Source organism: Sceloporus occidentalis, unplaced genomic scaffold (assembly GCF_023333645.1).
Source record: "Sceloporus occidentalis isolate IW3139 unplaced genomic scaffold, rSceOcc1.0.p SCAF_279, whole genome shotgun sequence".
Lineage (NCBI taxonomy): Eukaryota > Metazoa > Chordata > Lepidosauria > Squamata > Phrynosomatidae > Sceloporus > Sceloporus occidentalis.
Window position 1 is genome coordinate 569,950 of NW_028317259.1, and position 27,615 is coordinate 597,564.

The 27,615-nt window shown below is 43.3% G+C and overlaps 1 protein-coding gene across 1 annotated transcript; it reads right to left on the reverse strand.

The window, feature by feature from the left end:
• Positions 1 to 27,615, reverse strand: LOC149275583 (glutamate receptor ionotropic, kainate 5-like). Its single transcript, XM_089504568.1, has 19 exons — positions 27,525 to 27,615; positions 23,471 to 23,635; positions 20,415 to 20,512; positions 17,711 to 17,876; positions 15,438 to 15,616; positions 15,185 to 15,238; positions 14,746 to 14,907; positions 14,496 to 14,648; positions 14,181 to 14,285; positions 13,854 to 13,961; positions 13,099 to 13,302; positions 9,117 to 9,230; positions 8,049 to 8,158; positions 6,922 to 7,095; positions 6,351 to 6,516; positions 5,930 to 6,155; positions 3,000 to 3,128; positions 1,312 to 1,433; positions 1 to 456 (listed from the first exon to the last, which is right to left on the reverse strand). The coding sequence occupies exons 1-19, from the start codon at positions 27,613 to 27,615 to the stop codon at positions 1 to 3; spliced, it is 2,982 nt and encodes a 993-aa protein (XP_089360694.1).

Below are 27,615 nucleotides of genomic sequence, written 5' to 3' on the forward strand. Positions count from 1 at the left end.
TCACTCCGGGGCACCAGCATCTAAGGGGTCTGCCAGTCTCCTGTGGTGTGAGAGAGGAGTATGGTCCTCAGGAGCCGGTGGTGGGGGGGGTTTAGGAGACTGGGGTGGTCTAGGCAGTGGCGGTGGGCCTCGAAGAGTCTGTATCCGCCGGCACTCCTGACAGATTCTGAAGTGTGCGCACCCTCCCCTGCTTGAGGAAGGGGGCGCGTCCTCCTGAAGTCGCTGTGCCCCGGGAGCAGGTGGTGGGTGAGGTGGCGCTGGAGGGTGCTGGTGGGATTGGTAAAGGCGGCCATTGCAGAGACGTGTCTCCCGGGTTGAACGCGGTGGCCGGCTTAGAGACAGCAGAGTCCGGCCATGCTGGTGCCGTGGAGGGCGGCGGCGGTGCCGTGACCGAGACGTCTTCTTGCAGGACACTGCACTCCGCAGCTCACTCAACATCTCCTGGCAGACAGAAATCTGTGAAATATGGATAGAGAGCCCAGGTGAAAGGGACTGAGAGGGATAGATACTGTAGATAGAAGAATAAAGGGCATGAGAAAAAGAGGAAAGGAGGGTTGGCCGAAAAATAAGCAAATATGGAGAGGAGACACTAGAGAGAGAAGAATTGATACGATATATAAAAAGAAACACAACGAAAGGGCAGATAGAAGAGAAACGTAGGAAGGAAGATGCTAGAGCAGCTTTAAAAATTAGATAGAAATTAGATGCATTGGCAAATATAAGATGGAAAAGAAGAAGCAAGATAAAACTGATGCAGATTACCGGAGGGAAAAGAGGAAAGAGAGAAGGCAAGAGATAAGGTAGAAGATATACAGTAGACAAGAAAAAAGAGGGAGACGATAAGAGTAGTGTCAAGATAGAGAGCGTGTGTGTGTGCTGGAAGAGGCTCTGATATCAGTGTCCTAGATGTCAGGTTATAAATCCTTTTTGGTGACAGCTCTTCTTAACCATGCATGACTCTCAATACCAATCTCTGCTTTTCCCAAAGCAGCGCAGCTATTGTTCATCCAAGTGGCATGGGCAGTCTGCACATGATTTAGGGAGTCTTTGAACCATCTTCTTATCTATTCCTAATTCACACCCTAACAAATGTTCACTGTGTTCACCATGTCTGATTCCTCTTCTGATCCTAGTATTACCCATTATCTCTCTTACCCCATCATTTCTCCATCTTCGTCCTCCACTCATAACTCTTTTCTCCTTACTAGCCATGCCTAATCCCTTTCACTGATCTACGAGAGCTTCGCCTCCTTTCGTTTTTACATTTTTGTTCACTTTCCTCTCCATCCCTCCCATTTCATCTCCTCTCACCTCCTCGTTGTCCACAGAGCGCCTCGTTGACCACACAAATTCCATGATGGCCACAAACACAGCGATGATCAGACCACAGATCAGAACCACAAAGATTCCACCGATGTTCTCCATTCCAAGACCTACAAGAGCATTAATGTATAAAAAGACCAAACATAACACAAGCTTAAAGAGTAAGATTCAACATGAGAGAGTCAACGAGGCAGAGAGGGCCAGTGCAAATCTCAAAATCATATAGTGGAGCTTGGTGGCGGTGGAGCTTGTACTGAGAAGATCTCCCCCCTGACTACACATGTATCCACCTCTATATAACCTCAGCAAAAAAGGGCCCACAAGAGAGCTAGACAAATTGGGAGTGATTTTCCGAAAAAGAAGCTTCTTTGAGAGTTTGAGGCACCGAGAGTCTGAGGCTATCAAAGACAACAGACGTCAGAAAAATGACACATACAGAACATAAGATAGCGATAACTCATCTGGTGTTGCAATATCACATCAAAATTATTATTTCAAAAAGAGACAAATTCTTGAATGACGCACAATGGGGAGAAAACATATAAAAAAGTGTGATAAAGAGACGTGAAAGCTCACAGAGAGATATCATGAAAATATACTCAAACCGAGAGGGGAAAGAGAGAGGAACGTGCCAAAAAAGATCAAGGTGGGAACGCTTGCACTACAGAGAGAAAAAGGAACATTCTACATAATCGATGCCAACACTGAGGGTCAGACGAGCACAACAGGTACAAACCCAGAGAAAGTGAGAAAAGACCAAACCGCGCAATACTCCACAACAAAGAGGCAATGAGGTCAAAATATACCACGGAATACATAGTAACAACAAAGAGAGCAAGCCAAGAATAAAGGAGAGTATGCAAGTGATACCATGGAGACTGTGCGACGTGTCAAGACACCACAGAGAGAGCACGGCACGGGAAATATCACAGAAAGGATGCTTCAGAGGGGATGTCACGGAGGGGATGCATCAGGAAAGATACAATGTAACAGAGAAGACGCATGATAAAAGATACCATAGAGAGAACGCTTTAAGAAGGATACCACAAAGATGGTAGGTCTCATGGGTAGGTCTCATGGGTAGGTCTCATGGGTACATCTCATGGGTACGTCTCATGGGTGCGTCTCATGGGTGCGTCTCACGATTATGTCTCATTTGCTTAGAGTTTCTTTGTGATATCCTAGCACTCTTGCCATATCGGCATTAATCTTTCAGGGGTTGATGTTCTTAAGATGCAACGACACTGGAGAACTATTGAAGGTCGAGGCTCAAGTGATCTACACTCTGCATACACTTCATCATAAGTGTCCTTTTCTATTCTGGCACATAACACACAAGGTCGTTTGAGTGCCATTATCACAAATTGGGAAAAAAAATAATTTATTATTTTTTTAAGGTAGGATTCCATGCTATGTGTGTGGAATAACCAGTAACATTGACCGTCAACCATTTTGAAAAACACTTGACTAGCAAATGTTATCACAATTCCGGCCTCTTAAGAAGTGTATTAAGTCTGGATGGGTTCTCGCGGTGCACTTATACTTGTGATTTTTTGCTTATGTATCTGTCATCGCTTCATCATATAGTTACAGAGGAACATTCTATCTCACATGGAACACGGGGCAATTGGAAAAAAGAGAAGGAGATCATTTGGGAAGGGCGTAGGACCTCAGACCTTTGGCACGGTGATCTTCTTCTTTAGGACATTTGCCTCCCTCCCACCATTTGCGCTTCAGTATTTCCAGGCGATTGTTCTCCTGTAGTTGAAGGATTGCAAGAGTAATCTCATCTCTGTACGGGGATCCTGTGTGCACAGATGGAATGAAAACATGGCGGGAGACATAAGAAACTTTATGACTACATCAAGAAGCACAAATGCTAAACTTCTGAAAGAGGGTTCGGAGTTTTTTAATAAACATGGGTGTATATTCAGATGTATGTAGCCTGTAGTTGCGGAGAAAGCATTATTTTGTTCCCAAAACACATAATTCGTAAGCCATGTCAGCAACCTCTGGATGCCCCTGAGCACCTTCCCATGGCCTCTCCATAAATCATCAGAAGCTCCCATGGACAGGGACGGGAAGCCGCTCCAGGGTCAAAAACTTTCTCATAATCATTACTAACTCCCTTAACATCCTTAGGAGTTCCCCTAGAAGCATCAAAGCTTGTCTAAGAAACATCAAAACTATCCTTGCCAACATGAGAAGCCTTAAATAACGCGAGCCCATGCAAGCCCTCGGAGCTTGGCATCAACATTATAAATCTTCTTTAATAACAGAACGCTAGAAAATATATAAATGTGTAACTGTAAGTGTTTGTGGATGCGTCTGTGATCATGGTTCAGATGTAACGGGATCTTAGCTATAGACTAAGTTTTAAGCAGTACACAGGTTGTGCCACAAGGGGGTGGCAGAGGTTTGCACCGCTGTCAAGCTGAAGCAAAACCCGCAGTCGCTCCTGTACCAGACAAAGTTTCATTGCAGATTAATACCCCGAGCCCTCTTCAATTAATAGACCAAACCCTCCTCAATTAATACCCCGAGCCCTCATCAATTAATAGACCAAACCCTCCTCAATTAATACCCCGAGCCCTCATCAATTAATAGACCAAACCCTCCTCAATTAATACCCCGAGCCCTCATCAATTAATACCCTGAGCCCTTATCAATTGGTAGACCAAACCCTCCTCAATTAATACCCTGAGCCCTTATCAATTAATACTCCGAGCCCTTGTCAATTAATACCCCAAACCCTCCTCTGTTAATACCCTGAGCCCTCATACAATTAATAGCCTGAACCCTCCGTACCCCTTGTTTCTATAAGCCCAATTGTATACTACTTTCTATGTCCTGTTTACCCATTGTACAGCCCTGTGGAATATGATGGCGCTATATAAAACCATAAATTATAATAACAACGGCAGAGGTGGTTTCAAAGCAGAAGAAATCGAGTTCTAGAGAGCAAAGCGACTTTAGTTCATATATAGTCAATGTACGTACGTTATGGTGTGTGCGCATGAGTGTAGATCTCAATGATGACATCTGAGATGAGGTGGTCGTAAAGGATAAGATGGTGTGATTTTGTACACATCATGGCATGCCGGCTTATATCCTATACACATGTAATGTTCACACAGTGGAGTGTGTAATCCTTGTGTGGGGACTTGTGTTAAAGTCTCCATGCCGTGGTCGGATCCCGAGGCTCCGATGAGTTATGACCGAACCAGACAGATGGAAAACGCAATTAGCCAAACGTCTAAGTGGTTTAGACAACTCAGGTACCCTGAGGAATTACTGGATTCTGAGGTATCGAGAACAGACATTTACTCAAGGGAAGCCCTTATAAGATTTAAGATTTTCCATCTGTCCCCCCCCCAAGTGCACCATTTGTAACGCAATAGAACTCTTGCGGTCTCCGCACAAGTTCACCGCTGTGAAATAACGCAGAGGGGGGAAATGATAAACATGGGGGCAGGTTTAAACTAGGTCACCATGCCTGCAAAGACCTGTACTTATTGGCGTAATTAGATCCCCACTAACCGCATGGATTTCATTTCCGCCTCGCTAGTAATTAGCATATGTGGACTTTGAGTTCTTAGCCCCCGTGGTATTTACTCGCTTGGAGAACATGTACTACCTCCAGCTATTATTTTGAGCAAAGGACATGGAGAACATCAGGAGAGAAGCTGTTTTATTACAATTAAAATATTTAGAAAGAAATGCATTTTGGATGTAATTGTTGCCCTTTGGAATGTTAGTCCCGTGATGTCCCTAGGCTGGCTGTAATAATAACAGCACGATGTCAATATGGAGTTTGTTGAACAGAAGATAAAATGAAACTAAGAGATGTAGCAGGCGAGTAAAGGAAAGCTGGCTAGATGCCTTCAGCCTCTACATAGCTCTTCACTAATGGCTGCGTTGGTCATCGTACACCTGAATGGTAATAGATCTAGAATTGAGTGCCTTGAGTGGGTCTCTGTGCAAACCCATGCTGGATTTCCCATAAAGCAGCAGAGTAGGCACTTGGTTAGGCAAACTTTCTAGTGTGAGATGTCTAATGACCCCACTGCCTGACGCTACTCTGACGGTGAATACAAGGCTCCACTCAATTCCCATCTATAGTCCTCTTAGTAAGACTTTTTTAGGGGATGGGGGTGCTCGTTGCACCTAGGGTCACATACGATGTAGACTCTGCTAAAGAGTTCAGTAGTGACTGCATGAAAATATACAGCAAGCAGCTGATGTCCAGAGAAGCTACACCAGTAAAAGTCCACCATTTAAGTCAACCTCAGCAGACCTATAAGGAATGAAGGGAATGAAGAATACACAGATTCAATAAGATAGGCTCAAGAGGTGCTTAAGGCAACTTTTTGGGAGCACTGGAACAGAGAATTGGACAGACTACATTTTTAATTCTGCTATGAGGTTTGTGGAGCCCCTGGATATCTTGGGAATCGCTTCACCTATTGTCAATCACTGCATATTATATTAATGGTGTCATGCAATGTGGTATGATCTTGTAACAAGTATGCTGATCAGTGTAGATATGGCAGGCTTGTGTAAACACAGTAGGGTTTTGCCCCAGTGCAGGGTAAGTATATCTCACCAAGTGGCATCCCAATGCCGTATCCCTTGGTATCCAGCAAGCCTCCGATCTGAGTTAGGTTGCAGTTGAGCCGGCGGTGATATTCATTCATGGTAGATTCCAGCAGGAAGGCATATCTGGAGTTTAGCACACGGGCAATTCCCTCCTCTGTGCTCTTCACAAACACACTGGGTTGCTTGGAATTCATGTAGTTCCACATGCGCTGGTATGTCTGGTATCGGGAATTCTGCAGGGACAAGACACACTCAGCACACACACGCTGCTGGGTTTTCATAATGCAGGTGTAATGATTTTCCAACTTTTTCCCTATACCCCTTGCAACATTTTTTATTCTCTCCTCTCTTGCCAGACATTTCCTTTCCCTCAAAGACTGAACTAGAAGCTCTAATATGTGCCTCTTACTTTATTTTCAATGTTTTACCTGGAAGAAGGTCATTGTTGATCCACCATGAATGGTCCCATATTCAATGTTGGTCTGATCTGCAAGGTCGTCGGCCGATTCAATTGGAACTTCCATTCTTTGAACAGTCAGGAAGGCAGCAAGATTGGCCGTGTAAGAAGAGATGATGATCAGAGTGAAGGCCCACCTGGGGAAACGACATAGACAGTTCATACGATAGTGATTGACCCTACATGTGACCCTACTTGACCCAAACATGAAGAGAAATCAATACAAATACTTTAAGGGCCATTACATATATTTACTTCTCTCGTTGATGTAAAGAGAAAGCCAGGACAAAGGCCAAGAGTAAATAAGAAGCTGTCATGGATATTATGACTCAACTAGAACTGCAGCCTTCGGGACAGGACATGGTCAGCCAATCCACACACAATGTATCAAAGCGTAGAACAATCTGGATTATAAATTCTCAATAATCAGGAATAAGGGATTTGGAAATAAACAAAGAGATCCCACTAATCCATAGGGACCTTTGTTTTTTTATGTCATATAAAACTACGTGTATGAGTTCACCTTTTTTAATGGTACATACCAGACTCCACTAACGCATCTGGTGGAGAGAGCCCGGGGCATGACCTCTGACCCCTGCTGCATAAACCCTCCTACAGGGAACCATAAACTGTTGCCCAACGTGTACTGGTTCTCCAAGATGTGATGTCGCTCACGTAGACAGGGGTGTGGGTTATACCATTCATAAGGGCTCAATCTGCAGGGGGGAAAGAGAAATAGGAATAATTATACCAGTAATAGGTTTATGGTGCCCAAGGGAAAGTGTAGAGGTGTGGATTATACCATTCATAAAGGAGGGGGACAGCATAGATCTTAGTTATATCATGCCTTCCATATACAGCATCTAGTTTCTTCAATTTCTTTTGTTCTGTTCTCATTTATTTTTTTTTAAAGAGTCTTTAAAGGTAATCTCTAGTTCAGGCTATGAGATGAGGTGACCAACCACCCCATTTTAGGGAACACTAAACAAAAAAAAAATTCAACAGGTACAGATGATCTCCATACTCTGGTACCCATGAATCATAAGAATTCTCCGTAAAACAAGGCTTTAGGTCACCCTACTGCGAGGTCACACGGGATGAGGAACCTTAGGATCTCAGATTATATAATGTTCTAGATTGGGGTGGACGAGACAGCGTGTGCTAATGATACAACAAACACACTGTTTGCGCATGACCAAACATAACAGCATACACAATATTTGGTGCAAGGAAGGTTAGACGGTGCTAGGTGTGCACAGGGACACAGAGGAGGAACAGCATATATTGGGTTACATATCGTTTACTATGAGATGGTACCCTCAGCCATGTATGTAAGGGATTTAGGAAGACATAGCATGACAAAGAGCTCAGCTTAATACGGTATACACTGTCTGGCCATGGCTTTATCCCCAAGGTCTCCACGTGATGCAGAGTTCGGTGACTGTATCATTGAAGGTGAAGGAAATGGTCCAAGAGATGCCCAAACCTTCATTACCGCAATTTACCATCCTCTGAACTCAATATATAGAGATGTTCTGAATGGTTGGAATTACAATTAGAGATGCTGTTAGAGTGATAAGGTGGATGTGTGCAGGGATCAGTACGCAGGGGATATACGAGGTTCGGCGCGCCACGTGAACACAGGTCAGGGCAGTACGCGGGGTTTTACCTGGCCGCCAGGAACAGCACGCAGCTGACTGCCAGATAAGCCAACAACATGAAGAGCCAGACAGCAGGAGAGAAAGGATCCAGGAAGGAGAAATAACCAGGCTTCCGTCCCTGCAGGAGACAGGGAAATATATACAAGGGGATCACGGTGAGAGGGTATATACGGTACATCACTGAGAGGGTGCAGTGTAAACAGGAGAGGGTGTGGAGTGTATACAAGAAACGGTGCGCTTGGTATAGATGCAAGAATGAAGTATGAGGGCATTCTAATTCGAAACAGGAGACAATGCACATTACAAGCAAAAATCGGCCATTGTATGCGATGCCCGACGTGTGGAATGCTGTGGAATCTGAACATTCCTTTCTGTTTTTAACGGGCATTGTACAGAATGCCAAGCCAGGCTTAACCAACATATAAAAAGAGCATAATTCTAATTCAAAAATAAGTATCAAAACTAGCGGAATAACGAATGTCACACTGAGTTAATATTTTTTAAAGAAAGTGGTACCCCCCCCAGTTTCAGATTTTCTTCTATTACAATTTTGATTTTATGAAACACAGAAAATGCTGAAAACGTTTATTTAGACAAAGAGAGAACAATGCAAAGATGTCTATACAGAATTACAGATATATTGAGGCACTACAGTCGAGAACACAGTTTGAAAACCTTTTTTATGTTCATTTAATAATTCTGGCACGTTTTACAGTCATTGCGGGTATTGTGGCGAATTAATGAGATTAATTCAAGCTTTTAAAAGAAGCATTCTTCAATTCCCTCACTGCATTTATTACCTCTGTTGAGCAGCCGTTCCATATACCAACATCATGTCTTCTGAAGTAGTTCTTCTAGGCTGATAAGCTGCCACCTTAGCACCTTTTCATGTCTAACAAGTTTGACCTTTGAGGACCTATTCACATAGGACATATTCATATTGTTGGCGGCCATGTTTTCCCACTTTCAGTTCTCTAGATGAGAAGTTCTCTTGAAATTGGGCAATCAGTGCCACGACAATTACATTTATGGACAGGGAGGCATGGATGAGTATAAGGGTATAAGGTAGTACCTACCATTTGTACACGGTACAGAATGCTAATCCCGAGGGTCATAAATGGTTTGGAAAAATCTATCACTTTCTCCCGTTCCGCCGTGATGGTAAAAGCTGCAACCGCAAGGTCCGCCTTCTGTGGAAAGAGATGTGGAGTCGGGACTCAATGAACAAGAAGATTGTTACAGAATCCTGAGCATTCTTCGCACGAACATCCATGGGAGGTCTCTGCATTCAAAGGCATAACTCACAACATGGGTAGAATAAAATATTCGTGTTTTTAAGATATATAAATGGGGGTTTAGAACAAAATCATCCTCGAGCAAAGTAAAAATATAAACGTGAAGTAGTCACACAACAAATGGGGGATCGGCATTGGATGGCATTTGGTGATAAAGGTTTGCTTGGTAATATCAACATGTTATAAATTAATTTAATGATCCCAACAAGATCAATGATCCCAAACATGTTTTATTTTTAAAAATTCTCACAGTTTAACGTTGATAAATATAAAATAATGCACTTGGGATATAGAAATCCCAAAGCAGAATTTAACAATGGACAACAGAAGAGAGGAACCTGGGAGTATTTATTTCTCGTGAAAGGTAAGCAGAACAGTTAATAAAGCAAGTAGTGAAACATGAAACAGATGGACAATGAGTTCCACACAAGTCCATGGGGTACTTTGGAATGTTCAACTTTCATTTGAAAAATATAATTTTGAAGGGCAATGAGGCACCACATCCAGAACCAAATCTGATTTCATGTAGGACCCTGAGTATGAGACTACGATGGCATGAATCTAGAGGGCTTGATACTGTCGATAACTCCATCAATATTTGACAAACATTCACCAAAATCTTCATCATGGAGGAAATCAGCTTCATCCTACTTGAGTATTCTCCAGAACTTAGACTGACCTGAAAAAGCTCAGCTTTGAACCAAAAAAAACCCCAGTCCACATAACTAAATTCCAACTACTGGAAGAGAAGGGCCAAGGACTTTCCAGCTTTCATGGACAAACTCATTCAAATACAACTCAGCTCTTGGTCAATGGGCCAGAATGTTCAGGCATTATCTGGTGATTAATGTCTGGAATTCTGATCAATCAGAAATCTCGATTCTCATAAAAGCCCAGAACGTTAACCATGTAAGTTCGCTATACATAGTAATTAAATCTAGTAATTACATCTAGACACTCACAGGAATATTTAAAAGCCAGCTAAGAAACATATAATGCATGGAGATGAATGTGTGCTGTAACTAAAGAGATTCAGATTTCCCAAGTTACTCCACCGCTTAGCTTTTCTACCATTATAGTATTTTCCAGACGTGGTTAATTATTAACAAAAACAATCTACAGAAAGCAAAAAATCTTGTAAACTGCCACCGGCATTGTATCTTTCATGTGTCCAGAACCTCGACCGAAGACCTGATTCGCCCCGTTCCCAGAGGAAAACCGCCATATTAGCCAATAACCTTAAAGAACGTTCAGAAGACCGATGGCGCAAGACATGGAATATTTCACAAAGGTAATAAAGTTCCACTTTTTTTTCTGCTATAATCTCAGATATTATACAGCTCAGCGGTTTGTATCTCTATTGGAAATATTTATTGGCCTATCTGACGACTTGACTCCAGATTGCTCGCCGTATGCATTTCTAATCATTCAATGTCCATTCAACGCATTCATTGGCAGGTCGGTTTATTAGCAATCGCTCTGCCATTCTCACATTGGACGCAATCAATCTGTTTTACAAATAGGTTTTCGTCCAACATGGGGAAAAAAAACAAAAAAAAACACGTATCATCCTGATAGATGGAAAAGCTATTTACCGATCGACCTTTTAGTGCCAAAAGAGTAGGTAAAGCACTGGGTAGGACGCTAAGGACTAAAGAATTGGAGGCGAAAGTAGAATAGACATTTTACAGGGGGATTCTGGTACTTTTTCTACATCTGTAAGCAAAAACTTGCAGCAGATACAAACAATCTCCATTGTGTCTTATCATGTTTAGGGAAGGGTAAAGGTTGTTGTTATGAATGTGTAGGAAAAAGCCAGAAGACAAGTGATTTAATTAGGAGAATGCTGTGGCAGCTGCAGTTTAACGTTGATAAATATAAAATAGTGCACTTGGGATGTAAAAATTCCAAAGCGGAATTTAACAATGGGGACACAACAACAAAAGAGACGAACCTGGGAGTATTTATTTTTCATGAAAGGTAAGCAGGGGATTTAATAAAGCGTCGGAAAAAAAGCAAGCAGGGTGCTGGGTTGTATAGGGAGAGGCTTTAGCAGCAGTAAGTGGTGGTTCTGCCGCATTACACATCTGTAGCCAGACTTCGCCAAGATTATTGTGTATGGTTCTGGAGACCCCATAGATCAGCTGGTTACCTATGGATTACAGAGGATCATGGGAATTGGGGTATGGGAATATGATTTTAGCAGTATGCACAGGCTGATCAAAATCAAAGACTTTAGGTAGGACCACGATTACCCAAGGATCGAGAGAGTAGCTGTTCAAAAACAGGTTTACTGCTCCTCTATCAAGGGTTGCACGAGGATATTGGGAATTGTAGTCCATCAGCTATCAGACTCGGCTTGCCTGTTTGGAGTCTATGTAAATCCAATGAAAACAGTGTTTAAAATATTCTAAATTCTCATCTTAGCGAAAATGTTGCTCACGATGCTATTGCAAGATGTACAAAAGCACCCAAGATCTAGTCGGAGGTGGCAGCAGGAGGCTGCAGACAGTGATATTTACATCCGAGCCACTCGTGTGCGACCAAAGCAAGGTTTTTTGTTGATGATGAGGTCTGCGGATCCAGCTGCTCTGTATTCAACTGCTTGAATCCCTTTGGGGCTAAATAGAATAAGAACATATTGCAAGCCAAAATTCAAAAGCCATAATGATCAAATGCTATTTATTTGAATAGACGCTTTGCTTAAAAGTAAAGACGCCGTCCTTATGAAGTCTAAATTATTGCAGTAGGATACTATGACAAATTCGATAGCAAGACGACCTATAATGAAGGAACCTACAGCTCAACCAGGCTGCATAAATGTTCCAGAACGTATCACATTAGGGATGTGGACCTAATTAGGTGGCGTTTGTACCCTGGTGCATTCACTCAAATCACGTTAGCCGAGGAATACCCTTACTATATTGATTGTAGGGTGACTCGTCTATGATTGAGACATCTTAAAGGGACAGGTTAATGTCACGGGCAGCCCCACTGGAGAAGAATGTGTATTAAATAATATGTGACCTACCCGAACCCTAACTAAATGTAAATTTTTTTAAATATATATTAAAGACCTATATTAAAGGTCGGATCATTCTCGCCACTGATTGGTTAGGGGGTACTTTCTGCGCAGCATTCAACGAGCCAGCTCCGGCAAGGAGACGTGTGGTGCCGGGGTGGAGGGCCAAGGGGCAAACGCTTATAGGGATAACTCTGCTATCAGATGCAATTTAACGATTAGAATGTCCCTAAAGTGTCGAAAAAGTAAAATAGAGCAACTCATTTAAATGCCATGAAAAGCTTTTTTTAAGTCAACAGCATTATGAAAATCCCCAGCAGCCAATTTACTGCATCGAACACAAGCCCTGAAATAACGCCAGTGATATTAAATATAATTAAAAAATATTGATTTAAGTTATATCTCAGACAAACTATTTCCGATGATACTTCCTTTATTCATATTTGTTGGAATTATATATATATATATATATCATCATAAATGTTCCAGGGTCCCCCAAAAGTTCCCAGCTCCTATGCGGTAATCTATGCCGACAGCTTTTCAAAAGAACGATGATATCGTTTGACGATGTTAACAAAAATGCAAAGCGACACAAATTTCCAAACAAACAGAGGAGGAAAGAGAGGCATCAGGGGAGGTAGGGGATACATTCTCTGGGAAATCGGTGCCCGAGGATACATCCATATACCAGAAATGATAGGATGTCCTCATGATGGAGCATCTGAGATTCTTATCACCTACCCTGTTGATGAGTTCTCCCACCATTCCCGTCCAGGAACCATTTGGTTCAGGGGCCCCATACAGTCCGTCCTCCACAAGTTTGATTTTGTAGTTAAAGCGGAGGAGGGACGCCAATTCCATCAGCATCTCGGCGCAGAATCCCTCATACTGGTCATTTCCAGACAACGAGCGATAATTCGCCTTGCGCATCATGTATGGGTTCTCCTGTAGAGTAACGGAGGCACATTTGTGCTGGGGTGGTAGAAGAAGGGAAGGGGTGTAGGACAGCTAAAGTAAGGGGGCACTGAAAAAAGAGCAAGCAACAAGTTGGTGGATCTGTGAGTTAAGTGAGAACAACAGAAGGAAAAGGGTGCGTTCTAGAACACTGAAGGTTCAACCCAAAATAACGGTGCAAAAGAAATGTTGAATATGCCATATACACAGCCATGTTTACTGTTGATGGAGCGTTGAGGGAACTTCTACTTGAGGGACCATTGCAAAGGACATTGTAAGATTCTACGCCTTGACTATAGGAGCTAGAACTGATTTCAGATTCCTCAAGTCTACCTGAAGGATTTTGTGATCTTCTACAGCTATTGATGGGTAAAACAGATACAATAATTATTGCTCATGAAAAATACTCATGATGGGGACAAACAAAAAAATCCTCTTTGTATTTGCAGCACTTGGACTGCGAGACCAATGCAATGTTGGAAGAATACACTGGAAAGGATTAGAAAATCATTTGTGGAACATTTTAGATGGGGAGGACTCACCAGAATAGTTGTGACCACCAGAGTCTTATTCTCCAGGGTCTCTGAAATGTTAATATCCAGACTGGTGGCATTCATGGCCAGGGTACGGTTGGAATACCAGACTCCGATCTGCAGACATAATTACCCAATGATTTATAGTGGCTATATCTCCAATATTTATCTTGCCACACCATTTTTTTTATCAAAAAAATAGACGTTTTAAGTATTGAGTTTTGTGCAAACTTTCCCGATACACAGCCACCACCTCTACCCATCATAACCACCACTCTCGCTATGGCCCATACAACCAACTACTCCCTGTCTACCATTTCTCTTCTCCATTCTTACCTCTCGGTGACTGTCCCCTGCCTTCTCCAGGATCCGCAAAGTGTAGTTTGTTCTCTGCCCTTTGCTGTTGAATTCTACCCTTCCAGTCAGGCCATCATACTCTACCTAGCAGGGCAGATGGCGAGGGGGCAACAAACAAGCAGGAGAAGTGTGGGTATTAGGGAAGAGGGTAATCGGGGCATGTTCATTAGGGGAAGGGGGGACATGTAAGCAAAGATCAAGCTTTAGCAATACAGTGTTCCAGTTGGAGCGTGATTTTAATGTTAAAGAGGTGGTTTGTGAGTGAGTTGAATATTCTAACACGTTATTTCTTACCATTCGCAGATAGTTCATGAGGCTCGTTCCGTGTTGCCAAATCTGTGACGTGCTACAAGACAGCTGCTTCACCCCAATCTCCTGGCTTCGGTTTAACTCTCGTACGGCGTTGACTACAACATGCACAGCATCAAACATCAAGGCAGCGGAAAGCTAGAGAGAGCAGGAAAATCATTTTAAAAGCGGAATGTAATCGTTTGGAATTCAGGAGGAGTGAAGGTGTTATCCCCAACTTTACCGAGGCACTCACCGCTGGACCCAGGTATCCGCCAAGTTCACAGTTTTCTCTCCATGACATATTGAGGCTCCTTAAGAATTCCAAGTAGAAGGGATGGCTGCTGTTATACATGGAGAATCCCAAAATATTGGAGTGATCGCTAACTACTCCTTCCAGAGGTAGTAAGGGGAAGTCCTGGGCAGACACAGAGAGCTTGGTTCTGATTCATATCTTATTTCTTTACAGCACAATTTCAACAGCTGTCCCAGACCTCTCTGTCAACAGTATAACTACTTTTCCTTTACTATATCGGCCCTCACTTTCTTCTACGCAAAAGATATCGTGCTCAATGAGACACGGTCAAACCTACCCTATGCTTTCTGTCCCCCATATCTCCAGTTATCCTGCTCTCATCTCACCAACCCCAATCCTTAATGTCCTGCCCTCCCAGTCACCAAGTCTGCGGCCTTACCATCGTGGTCAGTATGTACTTGTAATGAGCAGATGTCATTCCGAGCTCTGAGGCCTGGGAAAGAGATAGAGAGAAGAATTATGTTGGGGATTCTGAGAGGATGGAACTTGTTTTGAATAACCTAGAGCTCTCCATATGTTGTTACATGTCCTATCATCCTGGGGATGACCACATCATAGTCTAATAGCAGTAGGAGACCAGAACAAGGATATATTAAATGCTACCGATACCTATAGGGAACTTCCCCACTCACCTTCTTAAGAATGAGGTGAGACACTGTTGCATTGGCATCAATGATGATTGTGGACACTTTGTCATCACGAATCTCTTTAAGTAACGGCGTTGGGTCATTAGTCTCATCTAACATCCGCACAGATAGCGTGTCCTTAGAGATGAGGAACTGACGAACAAGTTCCTCCAACCTCAACAAACCTGGGTGTAAAAAAAAAATTACAAGGAAATGAAAGGTTCTATGGAATACAACAACAAAGGAAAAGGCTGTGAATGAGAGTCCAGCTCAAAGGAGAACGGACAAAGATGCAAGTGCTGGAAATTAAACAAATATCTTGGAAAAATGTTTTTGATTCATAGTGGCACATAGGAGGCATAAGAATAAAAATATAGGTTTAGGGTGGCAGACAACTCAAGCCCGCAATATTTCTATAAATGCAGCTTGTGAACTGTTATTCCGTAGATACAATGTGTCAGCAGACAAGACGTCATTGTCCTGAAAGCCACACAATCTTCTATATAAAGCACCCTGCTTCACGCTCTCGCCACGTCTTCTATTTTAATATCATTTATTAACATCTGTCTCGAATTACACAATTGACGCATTGATCAGCAGTCTCACAGAGAAATTGTAGGCGTCTATCCCTATCGGCACATTGCAGATCCACTCAATTAGAGACTGGGTACACTTCGAATATGTTAACATAAAAAATAAAAAAGATACAATTTGACCAACCAATCAGGAGGCGTGATTAATGCTGGGGAAATTCCTATATTTCCAAGCACAAAACATAGCAAATGGCTTATTAAACATGATAACTGTTAACGTATTAAACATGTTAACTTAGTAAACGTATTAGCCATGTTAACTTATTAAACATGTTAACTTAGTAAACTTATTAATCATGTTAACTTATTAAGCATGTTAACTTAGTAAACTTAATAATCATGTTAACTTATTAAAAATGTTAACTTAGTAAACATATTAATCATGTTAACTTATTAATCATGTTAACTTATTAAACATGGTAACTGTTTTTCTGCTCTAGTGATTAAGGTACATTTTTAAGGAGGGCAAAACAAAGGGTATTACAGTAGGTATAAGTACCTATTGGCCCCATCAATCTCTTCTTTATCCTCTTTGAAATTTATTCCTAATAAATTGGGGTTTTTCATTTTTTGTTAAGTATATTTTTCCATTCTACCTTTATTAGCATCCACTTATGCTCACATGGCTTAGTACTTATGTGAATGAGAATTCTGTCCAAATAAACCCTTTTGATTACCAATGGAATGGTCCCAACGGTGGGTGCCAACAGAAAATGGGATTTATCTAACTCCCAGCGCAATAAATGGTTTCCCATAATAATGAAAAATCCAAAATAATAGGCGATAAAGAATAAAAATTAGACAATGAACAAAAGTCCTTTCACCCCATGCATTTTTTCGTTAGGCTGTGATTTCACTTAATGGACTAATAGATCATCGGTAAGATATTCTGTTGAGTAAGCATTGTAGAATTTGGAACACTCACAATAACTCTTCCAAATAGTTCACATAAACACTCGCTGTATTACTACATAATTCTACCTAGAACTACTGCCCACATCGCAAAGCTGCCATATCTCCTCCGGATAACTGCTGCCTTCTATTAAACATAACTTCTTTCTATAACTCCTCCGGTAGCTACTAATGTCCAGTTCCCACAACTCTTTTATATTACCTTAAGGAATAGTAAAGCTTCAAGATAAGATACATCAAGCACATGGACATCTTCTCTATCTATCTATCTATCTATCTATCTATCTATCTATCTATCTATCTATATATCTATATATCTATCCATCCATCCATCCATCCATCCATCTATCCATCCATCCATCTATCCATCCATCCATTTATCCATCCATCCATCCATCCATCCATCCATCCATCTATTCATCCATCTATCCATCCATCCATCTATCTCTCTATCTCTGAACTACACTGTGAGGATTGAAGCTAAGCCATTCATTTTCAATGTATGTGTAAGCGTTCAAAAGTGTTCCGATGTCATACAAAATCATGAACGTAACTAAATGACAGCTTATTGTTCCTTACTCCTAACAAGATCTACCTTGGGCTTTGTGTAATTACCAAAGTTAAAAAAGAGAATGCTGAAAGGGACATGTCTCTTTTAAATACTATTTCATTGTAACATTCCATTCAAGAAGTCCATTTACAGGCATTACAAATAAATTTTCTATAGCTAACCATATATTGCGATATGGTAAAAATATAGATTCTTCTGCTTACATTCGGCCTTGGCACAGATAAGGCTTGTAGATGGGTTGTGGAAGGATTTCAGGATGTGCGAGACAGCGAGGCTAATGTCCTCATTACTAGGGTACAAACTGACGGAAGCAAATCGCAGGTACTGAAGCTTGGGGGCTTCTTCTGAGCCCACCTTTATGTGGGGGATCTAGGAGAGGAAAAAGGAAAGTGAGAGAAAAGAATAAGAGTCGGGGAGAAGAGGACCATCAAATGAAATAATGAACGGGGGAAAAAGACGTCACGTGGAAATGAGAGAATGGATAGAGGATATAACGAGTAGATTGGAGAGAGAAGGTGAGGGAATGAGATGCCTGACATCAAGAACGGTAATAGGAAGTTAAGGAGGATAGAAAAGGATGATGGGGAGTTGAGAGAAGATGAAACATAGGTGGTGAAGAATGTTATACTGAGATGAATGGGAGGAAGATTTATTGAGGTAAATGAATGAGATGAGAAGAAAGAGTGATTAAATCTTTCATTAAGAGATCTAACATGAAAGTAGGAGATATAAAATAGCAGAGAATGTGAGGGAATGAGAGTGAGGATGGGAAAGGATGGAGGAGATGATAAGGATGCGGCACAATGAGTTAATAGTAGACTTGGCACCAGGGGGCTCTTCGTGTTCATCTTCGTGCTCGTCTTCGGGGGGGGAGGGAATCTTCATATTCCGCGAATATTCGCCCGTTCCTGTCTTCTCTTCAGGCGAATATTCGTGGACATTCTTCGTGTTCGGTTTTTCTTCGTTTTCCCGGTTAAGGGGTTAATACAGGGTTAACGCAGCTCTGGCGCCAGGAGTTTAAATGTACGTATGAGCAACTCTATTGGTCGTCAGCAGGGGGCTCGTCTGCCATTGGTTGATGGTTTTAAAACCCCAATGCTGCAACTTACCCTGCAGATGCCACTGGAAATCCATAGGTTCTGTCAGGGGTTAACTTACAAAGACCGTGCAAGTGAGCCTATTGGTCACCTGCAGGGTCTTCCTCTGGCATCAACCAATTGGTTGATGCCAGAGGAGGTCCCTGTAGGCGACCAATAGGCTCACTCGCACTGCCCTGTAACCCGTGACGGCGAACCTGCGGATTTCCACTTCCGGGAATTGCCGCGATGCCGCGAAGACAAGGTAAGTTAGAAGGGGGGGGGAATGGTAGCCAAGACGTGGTGTCTGTCTTCGTCATCACCTACGTTTTACCGCCACCGTCTTCTCTTCGGCGTGTCTTCGGAACGAACACGAAAACGCACTCTTCGTGTTCGTTTTCATGTTCGCCCGAAGACGAATGCACAAGTCTAGTTAATAGCAATCAGATGTTGGACATACTTGGGAACTTTCTAAATGAGCTGCTCCTGAGACTCTACGAATACTAATAGCCCATCACAAAGATCCTATTGCTAATTTTGGCAACTAAATGTTTCTTATAAAGGTCCTTATGAAACCCATGACTTGTTAAAGATATTCCCAAATGAAGTCAGCTGTATTAAGCCGTGATATTGGATTAAAATACCCCTCAGTCAGTCAGTTCCTAAGTACGGCGATGAGTGGACAAGAAGAAGAGGTGAACGGGATAAGCAAAACAGAATGCGAGGTGAGCGAAAGACAATGGAACGCGATGGCCTCTGTTTAACAGCAACTGAGAAATGAAAGCGAAAAAAAAGTGCAAACGGACACATTCCGTGATCTATAAAATGTTCTATGCCCGATCAAAAACACTCAATGAAAGCCGATGACATCATTCTTCTCTTGAGCTGCCCTTTAAGAAGGAACCGGACGGCCGATCCAAACACACGCTCACAAATTAGGCGATATATTTAGATGATGCCGGCTCCACCAGAGTTTGAGCCATACATCTGTAATCTTGAAGGTTCTCGATGTTCAGCGGCGTGTGGTGTTTTGGCTCTACTGCTCCTTTAATGAACAATGTTGAACTTCTCACTTCACATCACGGCCCCTTTTCCACAGATGGATGTGAGCCACGTCTGTTCACTTGTCTCTATAAATGAAGGCTCTGTGGTTTGCGCGTCCAAAAGCCTTTCTTTTCACACTGATTTCTTAATCATGCGTTAGAGTCTGTGGCGTGAAGCATCCTGCCCCGCGGCTCCCTGCGCGTTAGCGATACTTCAGAAAGACTGCAACGTGTCTATGCTCTTTCCGCGCTGCACCGAGTATTCCCGGCATCGCTATAACCTCGCTATCTGTCACGTCGCCGGTCCCTCGACGGACTTTAAAACTTCATCCCTGTCTTGTTCATCCCCGTCTTAGTATGAATTATCTGTCCCTGAGAGCGATGTAAGAAAGCACCTTTTTTTTCCCCTCAATGCACTTAAACATTGTGTCTTCCAAAATATCTACCAAAAAATGGCTAATCTTTACATATTGGTCTCGGAGGATAGCCCCGATGATACTTCTTAATCGACCGATGTTTACGGACTGAAATGCATAAGATTAGAGGACCTAGGTGCTCCCTTTACAAAATCTTCACAAAACGTCCTAAATATATTCCCGATAAATGTGAAAGTTGTTTTTCCCACCGTGTGGTGGTTGAATGTCTTCTGCCTCTCAAGGAGTAAAGCCCCCTCCTCGGTCTTGTTTGGTGCCAGTCGTGTTTTGTCTGTCGTTGACATAGTTCATTATCTGGCGTTACACAGGGTTCGAGACCACCATTGTTGGAAATATGTACACATTGCTCCTTACCTCCTTTTCCCCACAGATGTGACTGACAGTGGATGCAGAAGCTGGACTGTTTGAGGGTCCGAGGACAGCAACTACTCCTTTGGGTAAAATCTGACACACTGCATCGAAAAAGAAAAACAAATGAGGAACTTACGAAGATTTGTATCATATATCGATCTATTTGTATTTATGTTCCGTGCCATCACACCTTTCCAATGCCAACATCTCCACCAAGGCTTTGGCAACATTTCGGAACATAACAGATCCCTTACAATTTTGACTGTTGATCCCCTCCCTGGTGGATCTAGACGGATGTGAGAACATCTACAGGCTCTCCTGAGTTATAGAATCAAGAGGAAATACCCAGAACATCCCAATAATCCCAAATACATTAACCTCTGACTTTGGCTGTAACACAATTACAAAAGGGTTTTCTAACTATCAATTAGCCTTTTAAACCTAAACTTGAATCAGCGAACACAACGTGCCATTGGAACACAGGAGTGATGGGAGTGATAAAGGGCCATTGGAACGCAGGAGTGATGGGAGTGATAAGGGGCCATTGGAACGCAGGAGTGATGGGAGTGATAAAGAGCCATTGAAACACAGGAGTGATGGGAGTGATAAAGGGCCATTGGAACACAGGAGTAATGGAAGTGATAAAGGGCCATTGGGACACAGGAGTAATGGGAGTGAACAGGAGTGATGGGAGTGATAAAGGGCCATTGGAACACAGGAGTGATGGGAGTGATAAAGGGCCATTGGAACGCAGGAGTGATGGGAGTGATAAAGAGCCATTGAAACACAGGAGTGATGGGAGTGATAAAGGGCCATTGGAACACAGGAGTAATGGAAGTGATAAAGGGCCATTGGAACACAGGAGTGATGGGAGTGATAAAGGGCCATTGGAACGCAGGAGTGATGGGAGTGATAAAGGGCCATTGGAACGCAGGAGTGATGGGAGTGATAAAGAGCCATTGAAACACAGGAGTGATGGGAGTGATAAAGGGCCATTGGAACACAGGCGTAATGGAAGTGATAAAGGGCCATTGGGACACAGGAGTAATGGGAGTGAACAGGAGTGATGGGAGTGATAAAGGGCCATTGGGACACAGGAGTGATGGGAGTGATAAAGGGCCATTGGAACCCAGGCGTGATGGGAGTGATAAAGGAGTGATGGGAGTGATAAAGGGCCATTGGAACACAGGAGTGATGGGAGTGATAAAGGGCCATTGGAACCCAGGAGTAATGGGAGTGAACAGGAGTGATGGGAGTTATAAAGGAGTGATGGGAGTGATAAAGGGCCTCTGTACGCCTATGAAGAGATTCCATTAAAAATCATCCACCTCCAGCTACAATAGTCATTTACAACATTAACCCCGTCTGAGCTGGATTTCTGATCCATTTCATGTAATTTTAAAGGACAAAAAAAAAGGAGGAAACTTCTAAGTGACCCCAAACTTTTAAACGGTACGGAATCTTTCCTATCTAGCCCCTAAAGTTACGACAAATAGCTGGTGGTACTCATCACCCATTCGTTATAGAAGGCTGGGGATTCCTCGTAACACTTTTATGTTGAGACTATTAAAAAAATCACGAGATGCATAAAAAAGGAGAACGTCCCCGTTATACAATATTTGGTTAACGATTAATTTCTTCCTCCTTGACAAGAATCTTTTTTTTTTTTTCTACCCATTAATTATCCTTTGATGTCACAGATAATGGTTGCCGTACAACCGCATGTCCTAAATATTATTATTAATTATTAACGGCACAAGGTCTTCTCTTAACAAGATTCCTATGAAGAAGGGAAGACGAGCTTGTTGATAATTTACCCCCAACACAAAAATATGAGAAGAAATATAAGAAGAACACCCTCTTCTGATATAGTAATACCCGGGAACTTTATAAATGGGTTAATCTTTAAATATTAACTCTTTAAGGGCCCATCATGAAAAGATTCAATGTAGCGACTCATGAAATGTATTACTCAATACCGGCCCTCGTGGAAACCTTGACTTGTCATTCTTTAAAGATACACTTAATGGAGTCACCTACATTCAAGCAGGGATATCAACCATAACACACTGGGAGCAAAAGCACCAGCTGATATATGATCACAGCGGGGAGAATAGAAAGGAGTCAGACTGTGTGACCTGCAGAATCTGCCCCTTCACTCTGAGACTCCAGGGCAACGTATTAACCCCGAGGTTGACTTCCTGTTTCGAATAGGAGCAATGGTTATCTTAATCATATTTTGGTTTTCTTCCTGTAATAGATCGAAGCGACGCTCCTAGAGACCAACCTCATTACATCGGCCGCCGCTAATAACATCTGCAGAGGGAACGTGACGCCGAATAAAATCTACAACTTCATTAGAACTGCAGACATTCGTAAAAAAAAAGAAAAGAAAATGGCGCAGAGGTTCTAGAGGCACGGCCCCGCCAAAACACACAATTGCGTGGCGCCCCCTTTAAGCCCCCTAATTAGACATGAAGGGTTTGCTCACAAGAGCTTACAGTCTAGAGGGCAAAAAATAATACATCGCGAAGTTGACGTTTTGAAGGCTCGGCAGCGAAAAAATGAAAACACTTTGTCACAGTTTGTGATTTCACGGCATGGGCCTCAAACCTCTGCCGCCAGTGTTGCTATGGCAACTGCCGGCAGAAATTAATAGGAACCTCTGAACAAATTAAACTTTACACTCGATCTTCGCAAAGCCCCGTGAACAGCCGAGAGAAACAAGTGCATGCGGATCGCCAACATGTGGAGATAAGATATTAATATCCGGGACCTCTCAGGGTTTGGCCCCTGAGACTCAGGGTCAATAAGCAGGTTGTCGGGGGTCACCCAATAAGGCTACTTAATATTTTATTATGATTTAATGGCATCTGAGCATCTCAATAGCTGCTATTCTCACTGCTGTAATCCCTGCTTGAATACAGGTGACCCCAGAACCTCCTGACAAGTCATAGACGACATAAGGTCCACCGCTAGGACCATTTGGTTGCCACCAGCTTCTCGGGGCAGGTCACTCATACGGCTCCTGGGTTACGACGATGTTAGGTTTAACTTACTGGTGTCTGTAGTCTCGTATTGACTGTCTCTTTGCAATTCAAAGATCTCCACTTCCACGCGTCCGCTAGACGCCCCTTGCGCGTGGCTGTTGATATGTTCTCGGGCTAACGCGAGGGCCAACCTCTCTCCGCGGCCGCAAATGGTCTGATCGTCAAGTATGGCAGCTGGAAAACAAACATAAAAAAAAAGAATGTTACAAAAAAAGAGACAGCCCGGGAAGGCCGGGCAGCACGAGACATCCTCGTCTGTGAGTATATTTAATGGCAGGTAAGCCTGTGGTGATGCATTAACCTCTAGAGCGCCGGAGAGGCGAGAAAATCCCAAGTCATGTGCAATTTGGAGGAAGCGTCTTCTTGTTGCGCACCGGGAGGTGATGCAGGGGATATAATTAGAGACTGCTTTGTAAATGGCGCGGCAAATTGCTTGTCCCCGCTCACCCCCTGATGTCATTAGTCTTGTGGCTAAAAGGAGCCGCCATCACAGAGCGCCTTCTTGGGCACAAAACGCTTCGTGACAGGCGAGAAAGTGACCGAGAAAGACGGGAGCATCGATGCGGGAGCCCCGTCTCCGAGGAAATTAAAAGAGACAGCGAAGTTGGGTCTTAAAAACCGATAGATCCTGGTGCAAAGTGTGAAAAGTGGTCTTATCACCATAGCAACCAATGGAATGGTCCAAACACCAGAAACGTTCTAATGGCTGATTTGAAACTTGGTATCAGGGTATGTATGGCAGAGAAGATCTGGTCCAGGTAGAGGACATCTTCAATCGCTACGAAGTCCTTGATTACCTATCTATGCCACCCCATGTTTTTTTGCTTTAATGAGAGGGTGGTAGATAAGGGCAACAGTCTCCCAGCAGAGGTGGCAGAGGGTAATACAGTGAGGGGAGTTAAACATGCATGGGATAGACATACGGCTCCTGAATCTGAGACGAGACCAACGACTGATTAAGGTTTGAGTCGTTACAGCAGAAAAAACGGGCAGACTAGATGGGGGCCGAATGGGGCCGATCTGTCAGCAGATTCTATGATTCTATAATAATTATTATAATATTAATATAAAGATTTCAGCACGAATAGTGTGTATATGATTCTTTAGAGTGCACATCGGGGGTGCAGCAATACTGAGACTACCGAGGTCTCTCCTATATCCCATTATCAAAATGATAATTGTCGGTCATGAAAAGACTTTCCAATGCTGAAGCTCCCATGAGTCCCATTAGCAGCCCGATTTCTTGAGTTACTTGCCCTTTAAGTGTTTCCAATGACCGGATCATACCGACAACCCGAAGGAGGACAATGAAGGTATCGGTGACCCGCTCGGCGCCTAAAAAACTCCCACCGATCCCTGGATACTCGGCGTCGCTGAGAAAGAGATGGGGGGGGGTGGAGGATCCTTTGAAGCTTTTTTTTTTTTCATCTCATGTCTTTATTCAAAGATTTATTACATTTCTTTACTCCGGGGGGTTTTTGATATGTTAATTCTCACAAATTGTAGAGTATTAAATGTGTGTCTTTATATTAAAGCTTTTATGTGTGAAGTAAGAGAACACAAAACATCTAAAAGACGCCATTATAATAACCTCCCTTCATAGCCTCTGCCGGTCCAAACAAGGATTGGAGGGGAGATTTCCGCTACGCGTTTCCCTTTGGCGGAATCGTATCTTCCAGTGATATTCTATGTTCTAATGACTTATCGTATGGGGGCATTGGTCTGGGTATTTCTTACTGCAGGGGTAGCCCCCCGTAGATGCCGTGAAGCTACGTTTCCCAATACCTGGGTGGTCTTGAGGTTCATCATGGACATTATGCGTGGAGCAAGAGGTGGAGGTAGATACCCCATATTATAAGTACCCCATGGTATAGCACCCCATGGCATTGCCTTCCAAATAGAGGGGGCAACAGAAAATACACACGATTTAGGGGCTGGTCACCCATCATAGATGGATTCACTTCCGAAGAGAAGAGGTCTTCACCCGAGAGACCTCAGCAGGCATCGCGTAGAAAAGGCGTTCGGCGAAATGCGTTTCCCACTTCAATGTAACACATAATGCCGACTTGTAGCCAGATGCCACAAACTCTGAACGTGGAAGCTGGTGGAGACTTCTCCTGCATTATCTCGGCTCAGCTGCGCACGCCGAAGCCCAGATGATTCACTCAGCAAGCGGCCAGACGGCCCCTCGAAAAAACAACCAAAAAAGCCCTTCTCTACCGCCAGCTCTTTAGAAAGCAGGCAGAGGAAACAAATTGGCCGAATTAGGAGAGCAATTCCAGTTTGTCATGAAATCTTCAGGTGCTTTCAGCTCATTATCTCTCCAGTGGTCCTCAGATGGGGAGGAAAAAAAAAAAAGGCAGAGTGCAGGAGAAATCTCAGAGGAAGCGAGAGAGAGAGAGAAGAGAATAACGCCAACACGGAATAAGTTGTTAACAATTGTCTTAATCAATGCATTCATGTCTTTATTGACGTGCCCGTTAGAACTAGAACCAACCATATATGTCGGTGGCTCCTGGGGTTTAATGATAATTGAGCTGTGACACATTTATCCTCGTGACAAAGGCCTTTAAAGAAAGCTCCGCGGGAATATTGAGTCATATTCTGATTACGGGGAGGAAAAACCAGTAACTACAAGTTGTTGGGCCCCTGTGACCCTTTGAAGGCAAACCCAAGGCAAGCGATGACCAAAAGAGGCCGGTCGTGAGTGCGGGGAGCTACAATGTAACAATATCTATAATAGTTCTGAATTCTAGACCAGAATCGAGCTAATTCTACAGGCGGGGTCGTGTATTATTTTCTATTTAGATGAATTTACTAAGCAGAGGTTACGGGAACATTTCGTGAATAGAGAAAAACCTTTGGTGCTGAGTCTTTTCTTGGGCTTTTATTCTGAGAGCTCCTTCTCCGCAGGATGAATTAGGAATAATGACCTCTTTGGTACCTCTTCAAGTCCATTCCTAGCGGGTATGTTGGTCGGCGTTTATACTAAGCAGCAAAAACCACTTATCACAAAAAAAAAGAGCTCGGGCCAGAGCTTTTACCGCTGCCCCGCGTGACGTAACGTCTGAAGATCTGGCGACCTGCGGTTAGATAAAGCAATGCCAGCCGAAGACAATAAAGGCAGGTCACAAGGAGCCAGCGTTAGCCGGCGAGGTCTGATCACCGGCCTCAGAAAGGAACTGGTGGAAGCCAGACAGCCGCTCCATCTGGACTCGGGATCAAAGGTCTTCGTGAGCTTCGTAGAGATGGTGATACCCCAGCTGGGAGGGCATGTGGGCACCAGGACTAAGGAATAGCTGCCAAAGTACGAGAGATGGAACCCTGTTAAGGGTCTCGTTTTATCAAAGCAGCAACCAGATCTCCATCCATGGAGCACCGAGGCTTTATTTCCAGAATTCTCACCGTTCTAAGAAATATCCGCCGTAGCAGAAGATAGTTATTTATAAGGAGCCATTGTTATGGAACGTGGCCACAGCAGCAAACAGAATGTTCATGTTTATTTGATAAGTGCATTGGTTGCTAAGGTGATAAAACCACTTTTTTTTTTAGATTAACCCTTCCAAAATGTGTATTTGGTTTTCCTTATTATTGTACAGAAAAGCTGGGTGACCGAGAAGCTCTGGGGTGGGATAACCAAAGACCATAAGCAAAGATCATAGGGACTCGCTGTAAAGAGAAGTACGGACTTCGGCTCTGTGTGTTAACAGTCGGAGGTCAGCAGGGCACTGGGGTAATGTATGTGGCAGGAGGAGTGATTTATGGGTAATGAGACCTCAGAAGGGGGCAGGGCAGATCCATCACAGAGGATCGATAGGCTGAATGGGAGAGGGGGCGGCCGAGTAACTCCGTACCCCACAGAAACACAGCCTTGGGGTAGGAAGGGGATGCCACATGAGCCCACGGATAATGTGCAGTCAGTCATTTAGGAACCTAGAACACTGAACATGGCACAGCCTGGCCAACGAAACGTTCCTGGGCGGCCAGTTCCCATAGATTAGATTAAACCCGGCACTCCCTACCCTCTGTTGGTATTTACCCCTGGACTGGGGCAGGTACTCACCAACACGTAGCGATGAAAGCACCGAGACCCCCGGGGAGGTGACACTCAGGAGCAGTAGGAGGAGCGGAGCTCCCAGCTCAGGCTGCAGCAT